This window comes from Paroedura picta, chromosome 7 (genome assembly GCF_049243985.1).
Source record: "Paroedura picta isolate Pp20150507F chromosome 7, Ppicta_v3.0, whole genome shotgun sequence".
NCBI classification, from domain to species: Eukaryota; Metazoa; Chordata; class Lepidosauria; order Squamata; family Gekkonidae; genus Paroedura; species Paroedura picta.
The window spans coordinates 72,389,440-72,417,356 of record NC_135375.1 but is presented as its reverse complement, the minus strand read 5'-3'; the positions used below and the strand labels follow the sequence as shown (position 1 = coordinate 72,417,356).

Sequence of the window (27,917 nt, the reverse complement as noted above, 5' to 3'; positions counted from 1 at the left end):
ATTGACAACTCAAGGATGCTTTAAACCAGCCGCTATAATAAACCCACGGAGGTTCTGCTTGTTTGTGGGGCAAACTTCCTCATCTCCCCACCTCCTCCCTTCTCCTGGGTATCTCCTCCTGGGCTCTTTTCCAGTCTTCTCCAGTTTGCTTCATGGGCTCTCTTTGCAAACAAGTGACATTTTCAGTTTGGGAAGTAGAAGGTAGGGACAGAAGAGGAGCAGAAATGTTTATTGGGTTTCAGGCAGGAAGCTCTTCCCTCTCTCAGTCAAGTGCAATTTGTATTTTTGCAGAGCCTGAGCAGCCTCACTGCAGGCTGGCATTTGAGAGGTGGTGGCATAAGAGCTACAACTCCTACCCTGAATGGCTGTTTCCTCTGTGTGGGTTCCTTCCAACCTCTAATTGCTCCTGGTCTGGCAGGTGGACAAGAAGGAGACATATGCAGGGGCTGGATAGAGACTACACAGATTTCAGGTCTCAGCATTAGAGTATGTGAAAATGTAAGTTTCAGAGGGTAGTTGCGTGGCTCTGCAGTAGGACATTTAGATTCAAGTCCAACAGCACCTTAAAGCTGAAGCAGATTTTCAGGGAATGAGCCTTCAAGGAGTCTGATGAAGGGGGCTTTGAAAAGCCTCTTAAAATGTGCTGGTAACTTAAGGCCCTGGAAATAGAACCAACAAACCATATGTGACCTAGTTCTCTCTCCTCTTCAGTCAAAAAAGGAAGGCCATGCAAATAGGTGGGTGGGTGCTATACAGAGGACGTGTCCAATTTCTCTATGTGTACAAACAACTGTTCCCATGGTCACCCACATGACCATGTAGGTCCCAGAGCCCTGCAAATAAACTTCCCAAGGGACAGACAAGACTCATGGGGGGTAGGGGTGGGACTGTGATCCTTAAATCCACGGACTACTGGATCAAACCTTTTATCAGCAGGCATCATTCTGTTACCTGCATCTTTCCTTTGCCCGTTATTTTTATACAAGCCAGTTTTCAGCGCTCATCTTTTGGCAGCATGGATGTTCTGGCTTGGTGTGCCCCCTGCCCTCTGGGGCATGCATACTGGAAGCCAATATGACCAAGCAACAGAAAACAGGGAGAACATTGAAATGGGGGGTCTCCACATAAAGTAGTGCCACAGCAAAGCCATCAGCAATTCTTTGTGCCACTTGGCTCAAAACATGCTTCCCTGGGTAGGACACGTGGCACTATATACGATGGACCAATGGTCTGGCTGAGGATAAGGGATGTCCATCTATGAAAGCTACGTGGCTTCTGCAGGGTGGAGGAAGCATCATTGCTCCCTAGCAGCCCCATGTCTCGGGTCCTGCATCACGAGCTGCATCATCAAGCGTCTGCTGAAATCCCTAATCCAGCAGGGGCCCCAGAAGCCCTTTGAAGTGACTGATGAGGGATGCTAACATTTCACTGCTGCCGTGGCCAGTGCTTCCCTTCCTTCTCTGTCCAGTCTTCAAAGCAGCCTTTGGTTCCCAGTTCCACCCATGAGATGGTGGTGGCAGTGGCAACCTACTCCTCCATGCTGGGACCTGCCACCAACCCAAGAGATCCAGAGGGAAGGGCATGGAAGATACATGCCCCTGAATTGGACCTGAACAAGAAAACAAAGTGAGCAGAATGCCAGAGAGGGAGCTGGCAAGTGCAGCAAGAAGGACAACTTTCAAGGATGGGAATCCCCAGCCAGTTCACCTCTCCCCCGGTATGTGTTAATTTGTACTGGGGGAGCAGTATTGTGGGAGCTGTATTGTGCCTAGGCCCTAAGAAAACAGTCTGGTACAAATGTTACTAGACCACCTGTCATGGCCCATCTCACAAAGTGAAGGAGGCAGGCAATATTAGCAAGTCCTTTTCTCTCACACCCGTCCTTCTGTTGTTATGTTCCTTCTTCTAACTTGGATTTGCAACTTAAAGATCAAGCAGCAATTCAGGGGTTCATATGACACCAACTGCTGATGACTAGGCCTCTGTACCAAACCTTTAGGGAGCTCATTTTAAATATCACTCCTTAGCAGGCTGGTATGCTTGTATGAAATGAACCTTTAGAAACTAAAAACACCATAGCCTTACCGAATGAAAATCCTAAATGAAGAACCATAAGCTCAATACTTGCAACAACTACTTTCAAACTTTGAGGCATACATTCTTAGCTGAGCAAATCTCCTGAATAGGCACTGAACTGTATATCCCAAGCAGGAAAAGTTAAGATCTGACACTGTCATTTTAACAAAGTATAATACAAACATAATATACAAGAATGGGCACTCCCAAACAATGTAATTATTTGGTTTGGATAGTTAAGAAGGCATCTGGAAAGCCCCCCCCCCCCAGTTTCTAATTAGAACAAGCTAAAGGCTGAGTCCCAAGACGGTTGCACCAAGTAATTTTTAGGACAAGAATGCTCCACCACTGCCTTGCAATATATGATGCCAAAGGAACTTAAAGCATTGGATGCACCCATTGGATTTCTGATGAGAAGGTTCTTATCCTACACAGTTGTGTTCTTGGGCATTGCCAGCAAATATATTGAGAATTACAACCAACAAGACTAGTGTTTTAGATTAAATATAATTAAATATGTAATGGACAAACCAATGCCACATATGCAACAATACAGAAAAAAACATATGTACATTCATAGGTAAAACTACTGCACCTCTGTGCATCAAACAGAATAGCTGCATGCATACAAAGCTATATGCATATGTGCGTCCTTACAGCTACCTATGAGCAAGACAACTATGCAAGTACCCCCACCCACAGCTGTGTATGTATAGAAAGCATATTATATATTACCTAAATATATATAAAGCTAACTTTTCAGTCTTGAGAAAACAAAAGCTATCCCCATATAACAACCAAATTCCAACATAACTCAATTTCGACATCTCATCTGGTGTGAACTGCACTCATTCCTAGTGTAAACCCCACTGCGCTGTGCAATGATATACTGTAATGTCACATCGCAATCTGGATTTACTATAAAGGGCTTCTGACGAGTTTCAGAGCAGTAAACATTGCAGCGAGGTGTATTTCACACTGAGCTGGTTTTTATGAAGAACACTTCACCGCCCAGCCACGGCACCCAGATGATGAATGGTGAAAGATGCATGACAAGCTTCATCATTGTTTGTAAATCTTAACTGTTCCTGCTCACTAACTCTGGAGGCAATTTTCAAAGACAGCGGCCGACAGAAGGACAGCACAGCTCTCCTGAAGGTTATTCAACTTGTACTTGGCCTAAGCTCTGCCTCTGAGGAGCTGTGCGCCGGGAAATAAACTTGCTGGTTACTAGAACCAGAGCATTAAAGGCATGTTGACAAAAGCGAACTTAAAGAAATCACATCAGCCAGCACATTTTCCTTGGGTAACCTGAATGGTTAGGTTCACAGAGTGAGTTTCTAGCTAGGCATCAAATGCAATTGAGTCTGTTGACTCACTTGGAAATCAGCTATGAAAAAAGATGGCATTCAGTGCCCAATGCTATGAATGCTTACTCAGAGATAAACTCCACCCAGTTCATTGGGATTGCATAAGTGACCATGGGATTGAACCATACTTCTTAGTATCTTTAGGATGTCACAATAATCTACAGAAATGATTACCACTACCTGATCTGAAACACAATAACCAATGCAGAATACAATGTCTAGCTTATCTCCCCTCAAAAAATGTTCAGAAAATATACCAGGCTATGTTTAGAATGGTTAAAATAAGATTAAAAACCAGGCTGTGTGATCACACTAAAGAAATTGCACCGGATATACACTTTTCCCAACTGCTTTCAATTGTGGCATGTAAGTTACTCTGTGGTAACAACTTCTCTAGCCCTCCTTCAATCTCTGATTCTTTACAACATCAGAAATATTGAAAACTGATTCTGCTGTGTGTTACCTTGAACAAATAACCCTTCTGTCCCCATGCTCAAGGAATCCCAAGGTACTTTAGCCACTTCTACCTCGTATATTCCTTTGGATTAATCAAGAAGAGTTGATTGAGCTGACTGAGTTGCCAGTGAAGGACCAAATAGCCCTTCAGTAATTAGATGGGTTTGAATCATTATTCCACATGAAGAGGAGCATGCCTGAAATCTCAAGCACAACACAGTAAGTAGGATTTCACAAGTCACTATGAGCTCATAGTGACCCAAATAAATTAACATGGAAAGGATTTTCTGTCTGTAAACACAGTTCATCTGAGCAGGACCTTCTGATAGTGCAAGACCAAGCAATGTCTGTACATTTGTATTCTCTGCTGTGCCCCCCCCCCCCCCGTCACTTTATCTACTTTCTATGAAAAGCTTTTTCTTCATGGCAAACTGTTGCACCTCACAGGGCAAAAATTGTATGCTAAGTCAGCCAAAAGCCTTGAGTGAGTCTTCTCTCGCCCGGATTGATCTCGGAGAAGGGGGACTGTGCTGAGTTTAAGAAAACTCCTCTAACAGGCCTCCCATTACCATTCTCTGTTCAGAGAAAAAGGCTTGCATTTTACTGGTGCATCTGTGACCAACAGTTATAGTGGTGTTGAAATTATAATTCACCTCCATGAATCTTAGACATGGATATAAATGCTATTGAAACAGTTAATGTCTCTGGGAAAATACATTTCATATTGAAATGCTAATGTGATGTATAATGAGGGTTCTGTTTAAGAAGGTTTAAGCAGCGAAGGTTGTCCCCTCAGAATCTGTTTTGTCCTTCCCTCATGACAATAAGAAGTTGGCAGTTCATCAATTTATTAGCAGTATCAGTGAGAAACTAAGTAATTAACTAGAGAAGACATGGCAAGTCTTACTTGAGTCCAACTGAAAATCTCAGTTTCAAATTTATATTGTTCCAATACCATGCTTAATACCTCCTCTACTACAATGAAATAATATCCTCACTACTTTAAAATTTTACAGCTATGATTTAAGATTAAGAAAGAAAAAAAACATGACAGAAATCTCTGAAAGATGGAACTACTCATCATTAAGCAAACACTCCCACGCCCTGTTTTCCTTTGGGAACTGAGGGGATATGCCAAAAGAAACCAGAAGTAGAAGGAAGGTGCTTAACTCTTCCTGCAATCCTCAATCCTCCCCCCCCCATGTGCAGCTTTCGCTTTCTCCAACCTTACAATACAAAGCAGACATTTCATGAAGAAACAACCAATTTATAAAAAGCTGACATCTTCTCTCTTCATTTTGATATCGTTGATAATGACAATGCCTGACTTAAAAAATTCTGCAGCACCAAAAGATGAGGCAGCTGCTCTGTTCTCAGCTCTCTTTACTGTGAGCAGTGATGAGCTGGACTCTAATTCTGTCCAATGATCAATGGAAGTTTGGCAGAGAGACCTGTGCCAGAGCCGGGCTGGAAGTACAGCAGGTGCACACTTCCTTTGCATGTCAACCTCAGTCCCCAATAAGTGAAAACTCCATGCAGGAGAGTTCCTTTCCCTGCTTTTTTGTGAAGGGGGAGGCAAGAACAGGGACATTCCCTTATATCTGAAAGAGGCAACATACTTGTAGGAGAGAGAGGCAAACATAGAGTGTATGCGAGTCATTGGGAGCAAAATCCTGACTCTTTCATATGTGACTTTACTTTTACTTATGTGACTTTACTTTATTTGACTTTACCAAGCTCTTAACAGTGTCTTTCAGTGAAAGGGCTTTGCTTTTCACTCCTCATAGGAGTCTCGACTGCCTTCTCTTCCCACAACAGACACCTTCCCTCCTCTTCCCACAACAGGTGAGGCTGAGAGAGTTCTCAGAGAACTGACTGGCCCAAGGTCACCCAGATGGCTGCATGTGGAAGAGCAGGGAATCAAACCCAGTTCTCCAGATTGGAGGCCACCTCTCTAAACCACTATGCCAATCTGGCTCTACCATCAATGGTACATTTTAACATTCTTAGCTTCAATTACAGCCTCCAATTTTAGTATAGAGACAAGCAGCTAGTACAGCTTATTTTGGTAATTCTTCTTCAGACACAGATATTATCTTTATATAAAAGGCACTGCCCTTCATTTGATCTTCCTGAGTTTAAGACCTATCAGAGGCAACATCCTGATCTAGCTATAAAGATAATTTTCTGACATGCTCCAAACTTTGGAAGCAATCAAAGAAATGGCCCTGATTTGCTGCTCTAACTTCCTCCCTCCCGGACACGCTTCTAAACAAGGCCTCCTTGGCTTGCTCTAGCAAGCAGTGGTGGGATAACAATATTATTATTGTTATTGTTATTATTATTATTTGATTTATTTCCCACCACTCCCTGAGTAGGCTCGTGGCGGGTAACAGTTGTTTTAAAAATCCCAATTAAAACCCCATTAAAAGACAATAAAAATCATAACATGGCGGCAGCCAATCACAATCTACTCCCACCTGCCAAGGCGATAGAGAATGGGGGAGATGATGTATACTTCAGACCCCCCCGGGGGGGGGCAACGCTCTACCTCGCAGACCCCAGCCTCAACCATAAACCTGGCAGAAGAGCTCCGTTTGACAGGCTCTGCGGAATGCTGACAAATCCCGCAGGGCCCGTAGCTCACCCGGGAGCTCATTCCACCAGGTGGGGGCCAGGACCGAAAAAGCCCTGGCCCTGGTTGAGGCTAGGTGCCCTTCTCTAGGGCCGGGAACAACCAATAGATTTCCCCCCGCAGAGCGTAACACCCTGCGGGGGACATAGGGCAATAGGCGGTCCCTCAAGTATGTGGGTCCCAACTCGCGTAAAGCCTTAAAGGTTAATACCAAAACCTTGACCCAGATCCGGGCAGCAACTGGCAACCAGTGCAGGAAAATTTCAAATGAGTAGCTGTGTTGGTCTGAAGTAGCACAATAAAAGCAGAGTCCAGTAGCACCTTTAAGACCAACAAAATTTTATTCAAGGCGTGAGCTTTCGAGTGCAAGCACTCTTCCTCAGACTATGAACTCTTTACATGACAGGGAATACAGGAAAATCTCTCTCTCTGAAGTACATTCAAAGTGCTTAAACTGAAAGAGCATGTGAAGCCAAGTATGGCATAACAATATGTTCCCACCTCTTTACTACTGCCAGGGAGAGTAGGCAAGCAAGCAGGCCATATTCTAGTGCAATCTCATAAGGGTACCATGTTAGTTAAGCTTCGAGGTTTCAGAAGTAGGGATGGCAACAGACAAACACTATGCCCAGATAGGAAGAGAAGTTGGCACAGCAGGTATGACCAGGGCATTCTTTTTTCCCAACAGCAAGACTCCACTGGTGACACAGATACGCCACCAATCATGGGTAAACCCACCTTCACTATTTAATATCTCCATATCTTTGTCTAATTTAGATTCCACTTCAATGTTTTAAAAGTTATCCACATTAACATACAGGTGGGAACTAGATACTATTACTGGATGGCTATCCCTCATCATGCTCTGCTGTTGAGTTTCCAGAAGTTTGGCTAACCATGGCTGGAGACAATGGGGAACTATGGTTTGATCCAACACAGCAATTTTTGCGTTCTTATTGCTAACAGATCACAGCATTTGGAATTTTCAGACAAACCTTGACTCTGGATTTTGTTTTGCTGTCCCTTTTAAATGTCTTAGGATTTGTGGCATTACCAAGCACTGATTATATATTTTAAAGCCCAATTTACTCCCTTAAATGCTAGAAATTTACTTGAAAATAAAAAACAGAAACTGAGATTCTCTAGATCCTGAATGATGCACTGAATGAACTCACAATATCCTTACAAGTCATATCAAGTATTTTGTTTATTTCTTCCCAGCTTCATTTTCACTCCAGGGGCTAAGTGTGTGGCTGGCAGCTGTTTTATGCTAATTTTGTGATTCAGCCAGTTTCAGATTCTGGAGGAGCTCTGAAGTGGCTGAAATTCATTTAGGTGACTAATGGGGTGTGTGACAAAAGGGGAATGTATTGTGAACCAATCACATCTCCCATTTTTGATACGAGACGCCTTCCACTGCCCACGCCCCTTCATCTAACTCAGCAGACGGGTAAATGTTGCGGCTGAGCAAAGACATTTGTCTTGCTTTTGGACTGAAAATGTGCAGCGTATGTTTGAAATGATGAATGCGTTAGGAAAAGAGTGAACTATTAGGAGGACAATAAAAAAAGTGTGTAGAGTGTTTTTATTCACACCTTTCATAATTGTACTTGTACTACTTGAGCCAGGCAGGTTCTCCTGCTATGGAAAAAAGATCTGTCAGAGCTTGGAGAACATGGCTGGAGCTCAGTAAATTACATCACCTGCTTGTCCACTGCTGATGGATGAGCTAACTTAGGGAACAATATCAGTATGTGGAATATCATCTGGATGAGCAGTCAATAATGATTGACCGTGCAGCACTCTGGGCACTTTAAAAAAGCACCAGACCCACCACTCTCCCTCCCATCTTCACCTCCTAGAATTATGTTCGCATTTCACAAAGTATTTTTGAAAAAGGTTCTCCCCGCGGGAATCTTTCATTTCACAGAGAGGGAATTCGCCAAGACTAGAGGAAACATTTGGGCTCACACTGCACAATCTGAAACCATGTGACTGGGCTGCTAAATAAGCAGCAAAGTGTTGCTGTCCTTTAGTACTTGAGGTGAGAATAGAGCGGAAGGTCAGTGAAGAGTGAGTGTGGAAAGCATTCGTGGAACAACTGAGAAAACTGTAAGTAAGATCTTTGGGCTGGATCCTTTGCATCCTTAGTGGAAGATGTTGGCTGGATCCTTCCTGCCTTCTCCTTTACCCAGCATCCTTGTGAGTGCTAAAAAGGCAACGTCAGAGGTTGGGGGAGCCACATGCACACAACACACAACACAAAAAAGAGGGGGAAGCAAACAAAACCGCTCCTCGGCTTCTTCTGCTGAAGTGAGTCACCTTGCACTGGAGGAATGGATTTGCAGAATCTTGTCTTCGGAGTTACATGTTTATGACTACATCACTTCTGCCTCATATTTTGAAATGGCAGCCCACTCGATTCCCATTATGTCTTGGTCACTGTACACTTACCACTGGCTTTTGTTTCAGAGAAAGAAGGACTCTCCTCAAAAGTGAAAATCTGAGGAACGCAGGTAGGGGTGCCAACACTGTCCCAAGTAGGAGGTGGAGGGGTAGTAAGTATGCATCCTATACTGGGAACTCATACCATGACGGTTCTCTGGGCTTTTTACCTGTTGAGAGAAACAAAATAGAAAGTCATACATAACACAAATCTGAGAAAGGCACAAAGAAACATACTTTAATTTACTGAAGCAACAGGAATAACTACCCCTTAAACTGATCTAGTTTATCAAGAAAAATACCCACCTTTAATATTGTTACATTTATTACCTCTGGCACTCCTAGACTAGCTGGTACAGCTACCCCCCCCCCCCACATAAAAGCATAACATTACCCATTAAAACCAACCCTAACCCCCCATCAGTGGCGAATCTACTGCAACTCCCACCCTATCCTGCCTAGCAGACCTCCTAGTCTGTGCCTCAGGGAAGGATGTCTAAGGGAAGCTGGCCCAATAAACTGGCTCCTTCGAGGAGGAGCCCCTGGTCTTAATCATCCCAGGCTCAATCAAATGCCTGGTTGAATAGTTCCATCTTGCAGGCCCTGCAGAACTATGAGAGCTCTGACAGGTCCCTCAGCTCTTCCAGGAGCTCATTCCACCAGGTCATTGCCAGGACCAAAAGGCCCTAGACCTAGTCAAGGCCAGGAGCATTTCATGTGGGCAGGGGATCACCAAAAGATTTGCCCAGACCATGGATGGCCTTAAATACCAAAACCTTGAACTTGATCCGGAACACAATGGGCAGCCAATGCAGCTGCCTCAGCGCTGGCTGGATATGGGCCCTTCAAGGAGCTCCTGTTAGGACCCCGGCTTAAACTTTATCACTAAATTTATAATTAGATCTGTCTGCTTGTGTTGAATCCTCCAATTTGCTTCCCAAACTAGTTGTACCAGTAGTGTTCTATTTTGCCCCAAATGCTTTCATACTGGACAGTTTGTGACAGCTTTATGTTGAGAAAGTTGAAGGTAGTATAAAGACCACCATGCCCTGCACACTTATTTCACTACCACTGAAATTTAAAACTTTGGAGGAGATCTTCAAAAGCCTACTCTGACCAGAGATAACTGTGAGACCATTGTCTCCAGATGGCCACTTGTCTTCAGATGATTTCTGCCAATGTGTGGCCTTGTGAGTCTACAGCTTTATCATACCATGCCGTCTTGTTTCAAGACATATTTTATTCTCAGCTTTAAAAAATTCAGACCATAATTTTATTATATTTGTATTTTCCTTGCTACCTATTTTTGCATTCCTCTAATCCTGTCATGAATCCAGTCCTTACAGCAGCCCCATCAATCATGCAGATAACTTATTCCAGTTTTGGATTGGCGCAGTAACTGGAAGCTGTGCCATAGACAACTGAATTGCGGTTGCTTGATCAAAACGTATCTCCATAATATGGTCTAATTTGGACAGCTTTTTTTACCCATCATAAAAGCCACAAATAGAAGGAAGGATTGAGTAAAATGCAGTAGGTCTATGGCTGATATTCCAAATGCAGAAAAGTCAAGGCATTGATCAAACTTATCCTTCATACTAAATCTGCCGGATACCAATTGAAGAGCTATCAGAATGTACACTCATGTTAGGGATGTTATCAAAGGACAGAACTTCCAATATGAATCCTAAAAGTTCATCTTCCTTTCCTGCCCTATAATGCTGCCGGCATTATTGGGAACCTCTCTGTACAGTTTAACTCTGAAGCCTGGTTCACATTTCTTTGCTTCCCTGCCCCCCCACTGAGCATCCCCTAAAATAATCACTAGATAGGGACAATATAATTTTTAGCAGCAATAATATTGCACCACTGTCCACTGGTGCTGAAAGGATGTCTAGTTTGTTTTCCTGCTCCTAAGGATGTGCGCAGTGACCTGTTTCCTTTCAAGCCTTCTTGGTTTTTTTCCTCCTCTATTCTTAAAAAACAAACACTCACCCTAAAATTCCAGGATTCAATGAATTATTGCAACTATTATTATTAGTATGTGGTAGCCGGCTAGCAAGAGACATGTTTTATAATCTTATTACCTGCACCAAGTCTGTGAACCACGGTACGACCGACAGATGGAGGCTAGGCTCTGCAAACAATCTGCGTTGGATTAACCACTGAAGAAAATCTAAAAGCTTTAGGTTTTGTTTTATTAAACTGTTTAGAATATACACCACAGTAAATCTGAACCACAAGGTTTCCTTTTTATAGAGCTTAGCTACCCTATTTTATAGTAACAGTAAACAACCAGCCAAACATAAAAATGCTTGACCTTAGCACTGTATTATAAAAGGGACCTAGAAGATCATTTACCCAATGAGGATGGCAAGAGCTTTGTATTAACTTTCTTGAAACATCAAGAATTCTCACCTTGACCTAATAAGAGGGGACAGGTTAGGGTCAAAAACCACACTATAACCCAGGGCATGAAGAAAAAGGTTAAGAATACCCTAACAATTATAATCCTCACAGCTTTTACAATGAAAAATTATGCAGAGGTGAATTTTCCGTCGTCCAGCTAGAAAACAAACATATCCCAGCCGTCAATAGGAAACTATTTTTGCTATTTTATTGCTTTTTCCCCTTCTTCATTCTAAGGCTGTACTGATCCATGGGAAGTTGAACTTGTGAACCCTCGAGACCCCCATTACCATGTCTAAAGCATAAGTTAAATGTGCAGTACTCTATGCACTGCAAGCCTAGCCTCTCAACTTGTCTCTGCCCATACAGGGAAATGTGTATGTATTCTCAACATATTACTAGATGGGAGGGATCTTTCTGTTTCAGAAGACTAAGAAAAGGTAGAACCTTGTACCCGCTCTACAATGACAGGACAGCTCACACGTTTGTTATGGCTCCTTTGGCTAGTTCCAGAAAAATATCCCATGAGCTTTCTCTCTGGTAAATGAAGTTCACAAGACCATCAAGGCTGAACACAGAAAACAGATGACACCATTCTCATGAGAAATGCCATAAGCATCTTCTGTCATGATTTACAACAAAGTGGCTTTGTTTCTAATTACTAAATTAAGTTCTACTGTTCAGCATTTACACCTTAGGATTGTTTGATATTATTAAGTTCCAATTGTAAAACCTTCTAAGTACTTTTACCAGAATAGCCGGGAAAGGGTGGGGGTGGAATTACCAGAGTGATTTGCCTACCACTTGATTTCAGAATGAGCTACACCAGCACTATATATATCTGTCCCACCTTGATAGACAAACTTAATTAACCTTTGCTATTGTGTTCCAACCTACTGTTTTAGACAAAAGCAGTGACCCACAAACAATATGTTACCATCAGAATCTCAACTGCTGTGACATCAAGAGATATAGCCCTATCAGCAGTATTGGAAAATAAACAGCTTAGATTAGCTTCTCCAAGAAATGTGGATTATATTCATGTCACACTTGAGCTGTCAGAAACATTAGGTTACTTTTAGCATAAATCTGTATTGTGAAGGGTATCTTATAAATGCTGTGCATGAGCTGCTCCTTGCGTGGCAACTGGTCTAAGTCGCCGGGAATCCAACAAGCCTTTAAGAATTCTGGACCCTCCGTTTAAAATAATTCAGATTTTTTGTTTGTGTTTTTGTAAATTGGTTTGTCATCCCCCTGCCAAAAATATTCTGCCTAACTATTAATCCATATTCCAACTTTGCTGCTGTTTTCTATTTTAGAGAGATGTTCAAATAATCATTTCTTGGGCAAGGGATGGCATTCATCTCTATCTTTCCTCTTCTTTAATTTGCTTTATGTAGATATTTCTAGGCTCTCTTGTCAGTTTGTCATTGCAGTTTCTCTTCAGTTGTATCTTCTCTACTGTTCCTATAGTATACCATCCCTACAGTCTATGACAGGCTTGGTAAAATATTCCAAAGCCATAGAAGCCAACACATGCATCTAATATCTAGAACTAATAAAAGCAGAGAGAACAACTATTTAATGCCCGTATGTTAAATTTTGACGAGTTCAGCAACCACTGGGGGCACAGGAGCATGTATGGGGGAGAGACTTTCATGCTCTGCTCAATGATGTTTTCTAGTGCTATGCCCCCTACCTGCCACTCTTTATGGGAGCCATAGTATCTGATAATGATTCATCCGTTACATTTCCTCCTGGCTGGAGGGACCAGCTAGTAGGAATATATGCATCCAATATGGTGACCCCTCTGGCAGGCATGTGTATTGAGTTACTAAAAACTGCTTTCATATAGTGAAATCATTGGGTCGAATCTTAACAGTGTTTCCACTGACAAAAGAGAGGAAGCTGCCACCAAAGAGAGTGTTCCAAGGATAGTCAGGCGAAAAGGCATGCGGAATTGGGACTGCAGAGAGGACTGGAACCTGTTAGGGTCCAGTTCACTTTGTGGGGGTAGAGCCACACAAAACATGGCTTACCAACTCCCTTCTGACGACTATAATGAGTTGCTAAAGGGGTTGCTGATAACATTTTCTTAGTTCAGATAGCAACTACTTTCAGAGACCATATTCTCAAGTGCTTAAATTACGTCTGTTGATTTTTTTAAAAATCCTTCACACACAAGTTGCTTAGGTCAACAAGCTCAACACCTCTTGTAATTAACAATGTAATATATCTTTCGGTACAGCCAATTAATTTTTCATTTTAGCTTTCCATGGCAGTTATTTTATATTTTCTTCCCTAATCATTGCCATCAGAAAGATATAAAACAGAGCTCTCTGAAAGGGAACATGCAATTCCTCCCCACCCTCATGTTATACATAAAATATAGAGCCTTAGATTATATTCAGGGACTTGTATATGAGGGTTTGGAGAGCCATTCCCAGCCACACCCTTTTGTTAGAGGGCAGCCTTTACAACTAAGAAAAGTCATCTAAAGACTGAACGATTAGGATCTAAGGAGGTTCTAGAATTCCTTTTCCTACCTGGACAGTTTCCTAACAGCAGGAACTTAATATAAATTCACATTGGAACAGCATATTAGAATGAGACATGGATAGCAACTACAAGCCGGCTAATGCAAATTATTGGATACTTACCATGAAGGGTCCTTCTCCCCTAAGGAGGACATCTTGTTAGGTGATTCCCATCATCCAATCAGGAGGCAGGAATAACTTTTTTCTCCTTCCTGTCTCTGCTGTGGGAGTCCCTTACCCTCTGAGTTCTGTCTACTCCAAAAGCAGTTAAGTTAGTTATTCCTTTAAAAGTAGATAGAACACAGAACAAAAAAGAAACAGTTTAGAACAATTAGCATAGGAACAGATACTGTTCACATTCTGGTTGATGAGAATTCTGGTAGAGACAAGATGTCCTCCATTCCTCAAAGGACAAGGACCCTTCATGATGAGTATCAAATGGTCCTCCCTGTGAGGTGGAGAACAGCTTGGTGGGACCTCCCAGAGCATGTCTTCATATTCAGAGTGGATCATCGTCTTTAGAGTCTAGTGTATGTTCAAGCACTCTCCTAGCAAAGGCAGCATTTGATGTTGTAGGTATCTTATAACGCCTTATAAACATGAAGATAGATGACCACGCCACCATTGTGCAGGTTTCTTTCACTGTGGCATGTTTAGCAAAGGCGGCATTGCTGGCAATGCTCCTCACTGAGTGGGCTGTAATTCCAGACAGAATCTCAAGTTTGTAACGTGCGTATGTTTCAATTATACAGGCTTTAAGAGACCTGCTGATGGCAGACTTGGACATTTTGTTTCCCGTGTTTGTTGGAGATATAGAGATGAACAGGGCATCTGTTTTCCTGATACACTGTGTTCTGCATACGGCTCATGATTAGGTTGAACAGGTCTTTCTTGAGAGACCATTCTCCCTGTTGGGTTGCCTGCCTGCTGAGCCAATCTGCTTGCATGTCTGCAATTCCCTTCATATGTTCTGCCTTGATAAAAGCTAGGTTTTTCTCTACCCAGGCTAGAATCTCGGCTGCTTCCCTGTGGAGTGCCAGGGATCATGATCCCCTATTTGCTGATACACATTTTGGCCATGATGTTGTCTGTTCTTATTAGAACATGGGAATGAGCTATTCTTGGTCCAAAGTAGAGAAGTTCAAAAGGCTGCTGGGCAGTGTTGTTTATTTTTTTGCTCCGTCAACCCTGCAATGGTCCATGTCCAAAATCACTCTCCATTTGGACAGGCTTACTTCTGTGTATATCTGTTTCACTTCTGAAATCCAGCATCTCTTGCCCTATAGCAGGTGTGGCATTTATGTCCAATAGACTTTACCCAGGATAGAACCTGAACTGATAGGTCTTCTTTTCTTATAAATTCGGTCTAAAAAGATCTTAAATAAGTGAAGAAGGCCTGGTTTTTATATCCTGATTTCACTACCCAAAGGAGTCCCAAACAGCTTACAAACACCTTTCCCTTCTTCTCCCCAAAACAGACACCCTGTGAGATAGGTGGGGCTGACAGAGCTATAGCAGAACTGCTCTGCAATAACAGCCATAAGAGAACTGTAACTAGCCCAGCTGACTGCATGTGGAGGAGTGGGGAATCAAACTTGATTCTCTAGATTAGAGTCCGCTGCTCTTTAGCCTTTATTTTTATTTATTTATTTAATTTCTATACCGCCTTCCACACTGGCTTTCTGTTGCAGATATCTTATTATTATTATTATTATTATTATTATTATTATTATTATTAGATTTATAGCCCGCCACTCCCTTGCGGCTCGTGGCAGGTCACAATATCGCAATTCCCCATTAAAACCCCATAAAACAATAATAACATTGCCAATATTGCCGGCATGGCAAGAATGGCAGCTCAACTCCCCCCCCCTCCCTCCCACTACTAGCGGGTGGAGAGGAGGTCCTGATGATGTTTTGCTTCGGGTCCAGAACCCGAGTCCCCGGGGGAGGCATAGATCTATTATTAGGCCCGGCCTCAACCATAAACCTGGCGGAAGAGCTCCGTCTTGCAGGCCCTGCGGAATGTTGAAAGATCCCGCAGGGCCCGCAGCTCTCCCGGGAGCTCATTCCACCAGGTCGGGGCCAGGACCGAAAAGGCCCTGGCCCTGGTCGAGGCCAGGCGTGCTTCCCTAGGGCCGGGAACGACCAACAGGTTTTCACCCGCAGAGCGCAAGGCCCTGCGAGGGGCATAGGGCGATAGGCGGTCCCTCAGGTATGTGGGTCCCAACTCGCGTAAAGCCTTGAAGGTTAGAACCAGAACCTTGAACCGGATCCGGGCAGCAATTGGCAACCAGTGCAGCTGCCTCAGCACTGGCTGGATGTGGGCCCTCCAAGATGTGCCAGTAAGGACCCTAGCAGCTGCGTTTTGCACTAGCTGAAGTTTCCGGATCAAGGACAAGGGAAGGCCCGCGTAGAGCGAGTTACAGAAATCTGTTCTGGAGGTGACCGTTGCATGGATCGCTGTGGCTAAGTGTTCGGGGGACAGATAGGGCGCTAATAGTCGGGCCTGGCGAAGGTGGAAAAACGCCTGACCCGCTACTTTTTTGACCTGCGCCTCCAAAGTCAGGGAGGCATCAATGGCCACACCCAAGTTCCTGGCCTGGGACGTGATGGTGAGTTGCGTCCCTGCCAGGGTGGGTAAGCGCGCTTCCTGGTCCTGCCCCCTACGTCCCAGCCACAGGATCTCCGTCTTGGAGGGGTTGAGTTTCAGGCGACTCTGCTCGAACCATTCTGTCACTGCTTCCAAACATCTGGCGAATGGTTCCGGGGGGGAGTCCGGGCGGCCGTCCATGAGGAGATAGAGCTGGGTGTCATCAGCGTACTGGTGGCAACCCAGTCCAAAACTCCGTACCAGCTGGGCCAGAGGGCGCATAAAGATGTTGAATAATGTGGGGGAGAGGACCGCACCCTGAGGGACCCCACAAGGGAGTCTATAGGAACGCGAGAACTCATCTCCCACTGCAACCCTCTGGGTCCGGTCCTGGAGAAAGGAGCGTATCCAGCGTAACGCTGTGCTCCGTATCCCCGTGCCGGCAAGGCGGTGGACCAACAGCTCGTGGTCCACGATGTCAAAAGCGGCCGACAGGTCCAGAAGAACCAGCACTGCCGACCCGCCCTTATCCAGCTGGCGACGGAGGTCATCCAACAGGGCGACCAGCACCGTCTCCACCCCGTGGCCAGGTCGAAAGCCAGACTGATATGGATCGAATGCCGAAGTTTCTTCCAAGAATGCCAGGAGCTGGTCTGCCGTGGCCCTTTCAACCATCTTGCCCAGGAACGCCAAGTGCGACACTGGGCGATAGCTGGCGGGGTCCCGCGGATCCAGCGTAGATTTCTTCAGGAGAGGGTGAACCACTGCCCCCTTCAGCTGCTCAGGGAACTCCCCGGACTCCAGGGATAGGTTGATAATGTCCCTGAGCTGGCCTCCTATCTTCTGGCCGCCTCCTTTGAGGAGCCATGATGGACAGGGGTCAAGGGGGCAAGTGGTCGCCCTAACTGAGCCTAGCAACTTGTCCACTTCGGATAAAGAGAGCCGTCTGAAGCCATCAAACGTCACCTCCAAAGGCGGCCAACAGGCCTCCAGTTCATTTACTGTATTAACTGTGGCGGGAAGATCGTGGCGGAGAGACGAGATTTTGTCCGTAAAATAGCTCGCAAATGCCTCATGGCCGAGTTCCAATTTGCTATCATTTTGGCGCCCCTCAAGGGCGGTAAGGGATCTAACTACCCTAAATAATTGGGCCGGGCGAGAGCTTGCGGATGCGATTTCCGTGGCAAAAAATTCACGTTTTGCCACTATCTGGTGTGGTATCTGCCCCATTTTATTGCATTTATGCTTGAGATTAACTAACGCATGAGCATGGTGATTATCATCAGCGAAGCAGTGACAAAAAGGCAAGAAAGATGAAAGAGATGGTGACATCAATAATAAAGTAATCTTTATTAATGGGCTACCTAATTACTGGGGGACCTCAAGTTTAAAAGTTACCACGTATTGTGGTAGAGGGACAAAATATATAAAAAGAGAATTGTCCTTCCCCAGCTGCAAAGGTTCCATTCTTTGGCACACTTTGAGAGAATGCAGTATAAGCTTTACCCTAGAAAACTGAATGCAGCTTCAATGAGGTGCAGGAACATTGGATAGAGGCTAAAATAATAAACTTTACTCACTTATATATACATAAACATATATAATGCTCTCAGATCTGGCCTCTTGCCAGTTCAGGGCTACAAAAGCTTAGCAAGTTACAGAGCAATACAATTCTTATACGCTGCTAGAACAAAGGCATTGCAATGCAGTGTAAACTGCAATGAAGACAACAATACAAAACTAAAGCCATGCCGCAATGTGACAATGTGACAGAGCATAAAGCCTCAGCTTCTCTTCTAGTGTGAAGAGGAAGTAGATGGTCCCACCTGGAACAAAGGCCTCTGAGTTTCTCAGAGGTGAAACCGGTATAAATTGGTTTCTTGATAGAATCTGCAATTCCTCTCTGTATCATTCAGTAGTATATGTATTGCTGAAGCGAGCATGAGTCTGCAATTCCAGAATTCCAGAATTGCAGACAGGCATTTCTCCTGAGCAAAGGATTCACTGTGGTGTTGGGTATAGTGGGCAGTGCCAAGACCACACACATGAACCTGGCATCTGTGGAAGCTGCCATTCTGAAATCTCCCACCAGCAACAACAATGAAGCCTACAATTATCTCCCGTACCAATCAAATTCCTCAGTGTTTTTTTGTTTTGTCCCCTTTCAGTTTATGCTTTAAAGTCTTTTTTCCTGCTGCTTTCTTCATCCTTGCCTTAGTATACTCCTGCCCTGCACTCTGTCAAAAATCATTGTTAAAGGCTAAAAATCTTTGTGACAGCACATGCTAGCACAGTTTATAGGGAACACTGGTCCTAATTGTCATGACTGTAGCTTCATGTGCCTTCCTTAACACAAACCACACCCACTTGACCAGGCTATCCCTAATGGAACACTGGCCATCTTCTAATAGTGGGGCAGAGGTTCAGTAATCAGAGGATTAACCAGTAGAATCTGTAAAATCTTACTGGCATAAGACGTTTATTTTAATTTATATTCTGCCACTATTGAGGTTCATCTCATTGCAGGTTACAATTATAAAATACAAAACCCCACACAGATTAAAAGTTAAAAGTTGAAAACCCAACTATAATCAGCAGCACCAGAGAGAACAAACAAAAGGAAAACCCCCATCTCTCCCCGTACCGCCAGCATCTCAGGGGAAAATCCCAGACTGCTGATCATTCCAATTAAAATCATAGGAATTTGGATGTGGACGGGACCCTAGATCTCCTGTGCCCTGGCCTCAATCAAAGACCTGGCAGAACAGCGCTGTCTTAAGGAGTTACGGAGAATAATCTTTACACCGCTCTGCAGGAGCGGTATAAATAAAAGGCTAAGGTTTGCATGGGAGGGCTCGGTCCGGGATGGGGGGGGGCAATGATTGGGCCCTTGCCCCCGAACTGACAAGCGGAGGGCCTAATCGGGTGGCACGATTGGGCCCTCCACTTGTCAGCCCACCTCCCAACCCGCCCACTCCTCGCCATTTCGTGGATGGCCGCCAACAAAGCAGGTAGGCAGCCGGCCGTCCTACCCTGCCATGAGGCCCTTGGAGGAGGGGGAGCCCGGCCCGCCTACTGGACCCTTTACCTCCCCCCACAACCTCCTTACCCCCCTGGCCCTTGCGATCTTCCCAGCCGCCCCCCCAACCCTGCTCATCTCCGCCGCCGCTTCCCATCCCCGCCTTCTCGCCCCGCGCGATCTTCCCAGCCGCCCCATCCCCATTCACCTCCGCTGTCGCTTCCCATCCCCGCCTTTCCCCCCACATGATCTTCCCAGCCGCCCCCATCCCCGCCCACCTCCGCCACCACTTCCCAGCCCCGCCTTCTCCCCTGCGCGATCTTCCCAGCCGCCCCCATCCCCGCTCACCTCTGATACTGCTTTCCAGCCCCGCCATCTCCCCCCTGTGCGATCTTCCCAGCCGCCCCCCCCCATCCCCGCTCACCTCCGCTGCCACTTCCCAGCCCCGAATGGGGGAGTGAGACGTACATTCAAAGCCTAGATTGATGAAGATAACTGTAGATAGGAACACAGGGAATGGCACATATGCAGGGGACTATTAACTTACAGTTCAAAAACTAAAAGCCTGGGGTACTCGTATGAAGGATTATGATGTCTCTACACTAATGCACAGATTATGGAAAACAAGCAGGAAGAACTAGAAGTCCTAATAACGGAAGGTGACTATAATCTAATAGGCATTACAGAAACTTGGTGGATTAATTCTCAGAACTAGAATATTAGGATTGAAGAGTACAACTTATTTAAAAGGGACAAAGAAGGGGGACAGGTAACACTATATGTTAAGAATATATATATTTGTGAGAAAATACATGTGATTGAGCATCAGAGTTCAGTTGAGAGTCTTTGGGTAAAAATAAAAGGAGTAGGAAATAATAGTGGTATTATGGTGGGATCTGTTATAGGCTGCCAGCCCAGGCAGGGGACTTGGATGGGATGCTCCTAGAACCAGATTACAAAATTCTCAGAGACGGGATCCAGTAGTCATGGGACATTTCAAGTACCCAGATCTGGGGGTACCGAACGTGAGTCAGCAGTGTGACTTGGTGCCTAAAAAGGAAAACAGGATTTGGGATTATATTAAAAGAAGGGCTGTCCGATAGAAGATGGAGCAGAGTTGTTCTCTGTTACCTCAGAGTGATGGACCAGAACCAATGGGTTGAAATTAATTCAAAAGAATTTTGAGCTAAACATCCGGAAGAAGCTCCTGATACTTAGAGCAGTTCCTCAGTGAAACAGATTTCCTCGGGAGGTGATGAGTTCTCCTTCTTTGGAAGTTTTTAAGCAGAGGCTAGATAGTCACCTATCAGATTGTGAGTGGGTGGGCAGGAAGGGATGTGTCACCGTGGGTGGGCAGGTAGTTGTGAGTTATACAGGCAGTTGGACTTGATGACCTTGGAGGTCCCTTCCAATTCTATGATTCTATGATATTCAGGAACCTCGATATTGTTTTCCTCTTCTTCAAAGATAAATTCTCCCTCGTCCTTGTCACTACCTGAAAAAGAATTGGCTTTTTATTTTTATTTATATTTATTTATATTTATGCCTTTGACTTTGTGTGTCTCTCCCTCTTTTTCTGTTAATTGACTCTTTCTGTGCCACTTCAGCCAACCAACGAGAGCCTCTGCTAACTGATGGTGCTAACTCATGCCTTAAAAGGGAAGAAAAGAGAGAACTGGATAGGGATCTTCCTACTCTCTTGTGACAGAAGTTTTCAACTTCTTCCCTCATGATCTGTCTAATGAGGGAGAAAAATTCTAGAGATAGATTAAAGGGTCCAGAGTCAAGTACATTACCCTTCTGTCTGTCCAACATGGTGTTCTCCGGAACGGCTGCCATCTTGATGGAAGCTGCAATTGGTGCCTGCCGTTCATTCCTGCTTGCTCCCACATTGCCCAAATGGCTTGCAGAGGCAGAAGGTTCTTCTCCACAGCCACCACTTTAGTGCACAAAATGGCCACTGCTTGTAGCTAGGAGGCTCGAGCAGGGTGTAGGCTCTGTAGCCATCTTCTGCAGGAGGTGCTTTTTTGTGGCTCCCAGCAGGACGACATGGCTGATGGAGCTAAGGCAAGCATGCTAGGATCCTTGCCTGCTGAAACGCAGGTCTCATTTGCTCTTGCTGTGAGGGGAGCCTCCAATTCCTCTTCTGAAAGGAAGCCATTGCTGCCCTTTCATTGTTTCATAGCTTGAGCTGTTGAAACGGACATGCTAAGCAAGCCTGTTGGTAGGGAGTGGCCACTGCAGATGTTCTTAACCTGTTGATCTTCGCTGGTGAGTGAAAAATCAGATAAAGAGTAGAGAGGTAAAGGTATAAGGCATAAGGATTGAAAGAGGATAATAAGAAATAGTTAGAGGTTAGAGTGGATGCAGGACAGCCTACTCTCAACCGCTCTCCCTGATGAGGCAGGAATATAACGGAGAAGGCCGGTGACTCCCACAGCAGAGACAGGATGGAGAAAAAAGTCATTCCTGCCTCCCTGAATGGATGGTGGGAAGAACCAGTAACTGCCTGTTCTAACAGATCTGGAACAGTGTGGGTTGTTCCGAATCCAACCCAGGCATGCCATTGCCATTTTAAAGCCTAGCACAGGGATTTCCCCAGAACTGCAAGTGCCCGTTATCCTCTTTGCTGTATGAAACAAAAGTGAAACTCCAATTGCTGGATAATGTGGTGTAGAATGACAAGTAGAAACCAGCTATGTGACCCACACCAGTCTTTAGCATATGTTAATTTTTAAGAAGATGAACCAAATGAGTAAGGTGGTATTGTTTTATAAAACTGATTTATATTGGTGTAAAATAGGCATTTAAGTTACACTGAATTTCCAGATTCTCTTCTGAAACATTTTCTGTGCAAACGAGTTTTCTTTTCATTCTGTTTAATGGCATCTCAAAAAGTCCCTTCTATGATAACAAAGCTGGCTCAAGAGGCTGTTACGTGTTTTGCTACTGGCACTTTTGGTAGCAGCTAAATTGTAACAACTGTTAAAGGTGAAAGCTTTCAAAGGTACAGCTTTGGTTTTTGAAAATTTGGGAAGTTCTACCCATGGGAAAACTAACAGCCCAAATTATATTAGCTCAAGGGTACTAAAGGAAAAGTGGATGTTCCACGAAAATAGTGATCCTTATTCCTTTAGTATAGTGGTTCTCAATCTGGGGGTCGAACGAACCTTTCACAGGGGTTGTGGCAGGGCAAGCAGTTTGGCTGGGGGGGCACCATCCACACAATAGCCTTGCGGGGTATATCAAGATAGAGCGTTCATCTGTCTGGAGCAGCGGGAAAAAGCCAGATCAGCATGGTGAGACAAGAGGCAGAACTGAACTGAGAAGCCCCAGAGTAAAACAATTGATATACAATCATGAACAATGGATCTTGACACCATCGGTCAGGTTCGGCTTAATTTCTGTGAAAGAACACTTGCATAATTTTATGCTTTGTGGTCACTGCATTAAAGGGTCGCGGCATTAGAAAGGTTGAGAACCACTGCTTTAGTAGATGTCTCGCACCCAGGTCATACCCTTTATTAGGACCAGCCCAATGGCTGACAATGGTATGCAAGCTTTTGAGTTCCCCAGAATAGTGGTACCCAACCACCGGGCCGTGACCTGGTGCCGGGCTGCAAAGGCCCTGGCACCGGGCTGCGGCTCCCTCTTCCCGCCCACCCACCCCCCGCAGTAAGAAACTTCCCAGGCCGCAAGCTTGCGGCCCGGCAAGCTTCTTACTGTGGGAGGGGGGGAGAAGGAAGCAGGGTCGCGCATGGGCAATGAGCATGCGCAGCTGGGCCGCGCATGGGCAATGCGCGGCCGAAAATGTGCATGCGCAAAAGTGCCATGCATGCGCGGTTTTGGCCACGCAATCGCTCTCCCTGCTGCCACCGGTCCCTAGCCTGAAAAAGGTTGGGGACCACTGCCCCAGAACTCTTCATCAGGCTAAATGTTGCAAAATAAAAAAGAGGGAGGAAAGCAGATTTTTCAGATCATGGTTTAAGGTTTTGTTATGCCAGGCTAAAAGAGCCTCTTGTGGCGCAGATTGGTAAGGCAGCAGACATGCAGTCTGAAGCTTTGCCATGAGGCTGGGAGTTCAATCCCAGCAGCCGGCTCAAGGTTGACTCAGCCTTCCATCCTTCTGAGGTTGGTAAAATGAGTACCCAGCTTGCTGGGGGGTAAACGGTTATGACTGGGGAAGGCACTTGCAAACCACCCCATATTGAGTCTGTCATGAAAACGCTAGAGGGCGTCACCTCAAGGGTCAGACATGACCCGGTGCTTGCACAGGGGATACCTTTACCTTTACGCCAGGCTATGGTGGCTCTCCTGGCAAGAAAAGAAGAATCTGTTTTCAAGTTGCTGAAGGCATGGGGTTTATAAAACCATAAGGTAATAGATCAATTAAACTCTATAACAAAAAAGCCCCCCTAATTTTTGTCTTTACAGTGAGAATCCAATTGCTACTAAACCGATAATGTATTTCCTATTTATTATACATTAATACTAATGTTAACACGTTGACACTTTCATATAACTGTCATTCCTACTGTTGCTCTTAAAAAAAAAAACAGGTTATTTCTTATTATATATTCTGCTCCTAGTTATTTCATTATTTTATTGCTTTTAGCTAACTGTTCAGCAACAGTGAGATTCTGCAGATGTTTTATGAACACCAGACACATGGGAACTGCCTTCTGGCTGAGTGGCATCTTGCTAGGCTATTGCAGTCTGTGACTTGCTATCATAAACAGAGTTCCTTTATCATCACAGCTGTACCTTGACCTCACATGGGATTGTGCCATGATTCTGCAGTCATTCCATCAATGCCAAAACAAATATTCCAAACTAGGCCTCTGGTCTATCATCCAGCACACTCCAACCTCACTCCTTTCCACAGTACCTGCCACTGGTTTCCTGACGGGCTTGACATATAGGTTGCTGGAAGGCTTCGGAGGCTGTTTTTGGCAGGAGACCCTACCAAGGAGCTCCCCACCTCTCCCGAGGTGGTTTCACTGGCCACAGCCATCTGGTACTGGGAGTAGTTGTACAAGTTGTTGTAGTAAGGATACAGAGATGGCTGGTAAAAACTGCTGTAGTAGGTGGAGTCCACAACTAAATCAGAAGTGCTCTCCAGATGCCCTCTGCTGCTGAGAGGAGGAATGTCCTGAATGAGCATCCGTCCCTCTGAAAAGAATGGAACACAACAACTGGTTATGAAACCAAAAGAAATAATTTCTAGAAGTCTCACTTTCAATACATTCTGCAGATGAGAGGGACTGATACATGTGAAAACAGCAAAGTCAAGCGGTACAAGCCAGACCAAAATAGTCTCACCGCATTTTATTCTTTGAGATCCTCCTGCACATTTCAACAACAGCATCTTCAGTTCAAGATCCTGTTTTCCTATAGTCGAGGGAGAACAGCACTTCAGCTGACTCCCCCCTTTCAATATGCACAGATATGTACTGCAGAGGAATGGGGATGTGTCTGTACTGTTCTCTCATCCACCCCTTTGAAATAAACAGCTGGAATGGATGAATTTTGCATGCTGGGGCAGCACCGAGTCACAAAATTGCACATTGTGGGCAGGGGGAACTGAGTCACTAATGTTAGTGAGATCTCCAACGATAGCCAATGGAGAGCTAGAGTTCTTACAGGCCACACATTTTATCATGGATTTACTATTTAGAAGAAGAATCTTATTCCCCTGGTTCGGACAGTACAGCAACACACTGGCACACAACGATAGATGAATGGATTCTGCATAACTAACCAGTAAGAAATACATATTTACCCAAAGAGTAACAGGCTCTGTAACATAAGCACGATGCAGCACATCCTCTGTGGATTTATTAAGTAATTCTGCCAAGTGACCGCATCTGAGAAAACTGGAAACATGCATTCCAGGAGCACATTTTAGCTGGACTATCATGTCAGTCCCCAACATGAGGCCAACAATGAACAATGTGCTTTCCTTTGCTGCTGTACATCCAGGCCTCACACAGCTCAATGCTAGTATGATTTAATGATGTCTGAAAATGGAAGAAGGAAACAGAGCTACATGTTCCTACCAAAAGGTTTATAATTTGATTTAAACTGGTTAACGGCATTAGCCATGCTATAGCTACAAATGGCCGATAGAGCTGTGTATAAAAGATTTAAACGAAAATGCCACAGTAGAAATTAAAAGCCTTATACAATCAATAAACAAATCTGTCTAGGCATCTTTTGGATAATTCTTTTAATATAAATCAAGAATACCTCTCTAGTTAGAGTACGACTGTTTTCTTAGAAGAATTAAAGTTGGGTAAAAGTTACCACAAGATGGACCATAAAAAATAAATAATAATAGTTCAGTTTAGGCATGAAATGTCTAATTGGATAAAAACGGAAACATATAAAGTACTTATTTTTAAAAGCAAATGTAGGAAGACTGAGAATTCTCCAAAACATCGTTACTATCAGAATTGTAGAATACTAGAGGAAATGAATGCACATGTCTATAATCTTCTAAGCTCCATAGGTATGGAAGAAATTGTCTAAAGGGATAGAATCATAGAGTTGGAAGGGGCCATACAGGCCATCTAGTCCAACCCCCTGCTCAACGCAGGATCAGCCCTAAGCATCCTAAACATCCTAAAGGATGAAGGCAGGAAGATTCTAAAATTAGAGAGGGAGTCTAAGTTCACGCAATAGAATTAAAAACATAAATGAGTAAGCAGAATAAAGGACGTAGTAGTCAGGGAAAGGATTTTTCAGCGTTACATCTTCATTTCTGTCATGTCTTAAAATCCTTAGACAGCATCTTTGCTACCTCAATCCACAGCGTGAAAAGCCATTCTGTCTTTCATTCCAGATCAATGCACTATATAATAAATACTGTTATTGATCCTTCCATATTGTACAAAAGGCTTCAAGCATATAGCGTATTAACAGTAGTTAGCAATAATTCATTTCAGGAGAGGGTGTATATTTTTACAGGAAGTCTTGCCATGGGGTCAATGGCTGTAGGAGAAGGATGCTGTTTTATCTGTGCAATCAGTAAGTCCCAGCCATTAGAATTGGTAGGATGTACTCTATTGGCAGCTCTCCCATAATGGCACTTAATGTTCAACCAGACCTTCCCAAAATGGTGGGGGTTGTATGGAGCAATAGTTTCTATGAACATGGGAGAACCAGCTTGGTGAAGTGGTTAAGAGCAGTGGCCTCGTTTGATTCCCCACTCCTCCACATGAAGCTAGCTGGGTGACCTTGGGCCAATCACAGTTCTCTCAGACTCACCTACCCCACAGGATGTCTGTTTTGGGGAGAGGGATGATTGTAAGCTGCTCTGAGACTCCTTTGGGTTATAAGAAACAGGGTACAACTCCCCCGCCCAATTGTAAAATTACTAATCTATCTAGCCTAGTAATGCCAACCACTACACCATGCTGGCTCTCTTCTACTATAAAACATGTGTTCTCCTATCTGATCCAACAAGGTCATTTTTTTCATTCTGGATCCTTGTATGGGTATATGCAGACTCCAAGATCTGAGAGAGAAATCTTTTGCTACTTTGCTTCTTAGAGTCTGATCAGTATTCCCAAGCAAACACATGCCAATATTGCTAATCCTGTAAAAACATAACGGATTATCAAAACATCCTCTTGTTTGCTGCATCCTGAAACTGGGAACAAACACTTGAAGTACTCCATGATGTCATATTAGCTTAACTGTTACCATGACTCAGTATTCGGGACAGCTTTCTTTAGGGGAGGACATAATTAATTCAGGCACTGGTCAAAACCCAGGCTGCCTGAAATAATTTCTTAAAGGGAATGAAAGTATTCTCTTCCAATGGCAAAAGAAGTTGAGGTCTCAGCAGTTTCCCAGGAACGCTACCCCCTCCCAATGAAGGACTCTCCCTCCCTCATTAGCAGACCTGGCGGTACTTCAGGCTACACTGAACTTGTTCAATTCACAGCTGCCTTTGAGGTCTGAGGTTGGACCTTGAATGAGGCTGGAGTGAAATCACTCCCTAAAGCCATAATCAGAAACCAGTGGAACAATATGTTTCTCCCACCAGCCTATCATGACAGAGTGTTTCTTGTATTCCGGCATATCACGGGCAGTCGCCAGCTTTTCTGCTAAAACATCAAGTCTCTCTCCTGAGTGGAAAAAGAGAATAGAAGCCTGAAGTCTCGGTGGTTTTCTTCAAGCAAGTCCTACCTTTCCAAAAGAAACTTCCCTCACAACTAAGAAGGGCTGCTGTGGTTTCACTACTGCACTTGTACTTTACTATAAAGTTAATGTGCCACGTTATATTCTCTCCAGACATGGCCATGTTTTTTTCCCCCCAGCCACCCCCAAAAAAGAACCATTATCTGTAATTACCCATTACCAGGCATAA

At 44.4% G+C, this 27,917-nt stretch overlaps 1 protein-coding gene across 1 annotated transcript in view; it reads right to left on the bottom strand.

Annotated features, from left to right (window-relative positions):
- DMRT1 (doublesex and mab-3 related transcription factor 1) overlaps positions 1-27,917 on the bottom strand; it is a 58,032-nt gene that overhangs the window by 8,651 nt on the left and 21,464 nt on the right. Inside the window, 3 exon segments of the mRNA XM_077344891.1 lie at positions 8,992-9,068; positions 9,070-9,152; positions 24,429-24,712. Coding sequence (XP_077201006.1) covers positions 8,992-9,068; positions 9,070-9,152; positions 24,429-24,712 — 444 coding nt within the window.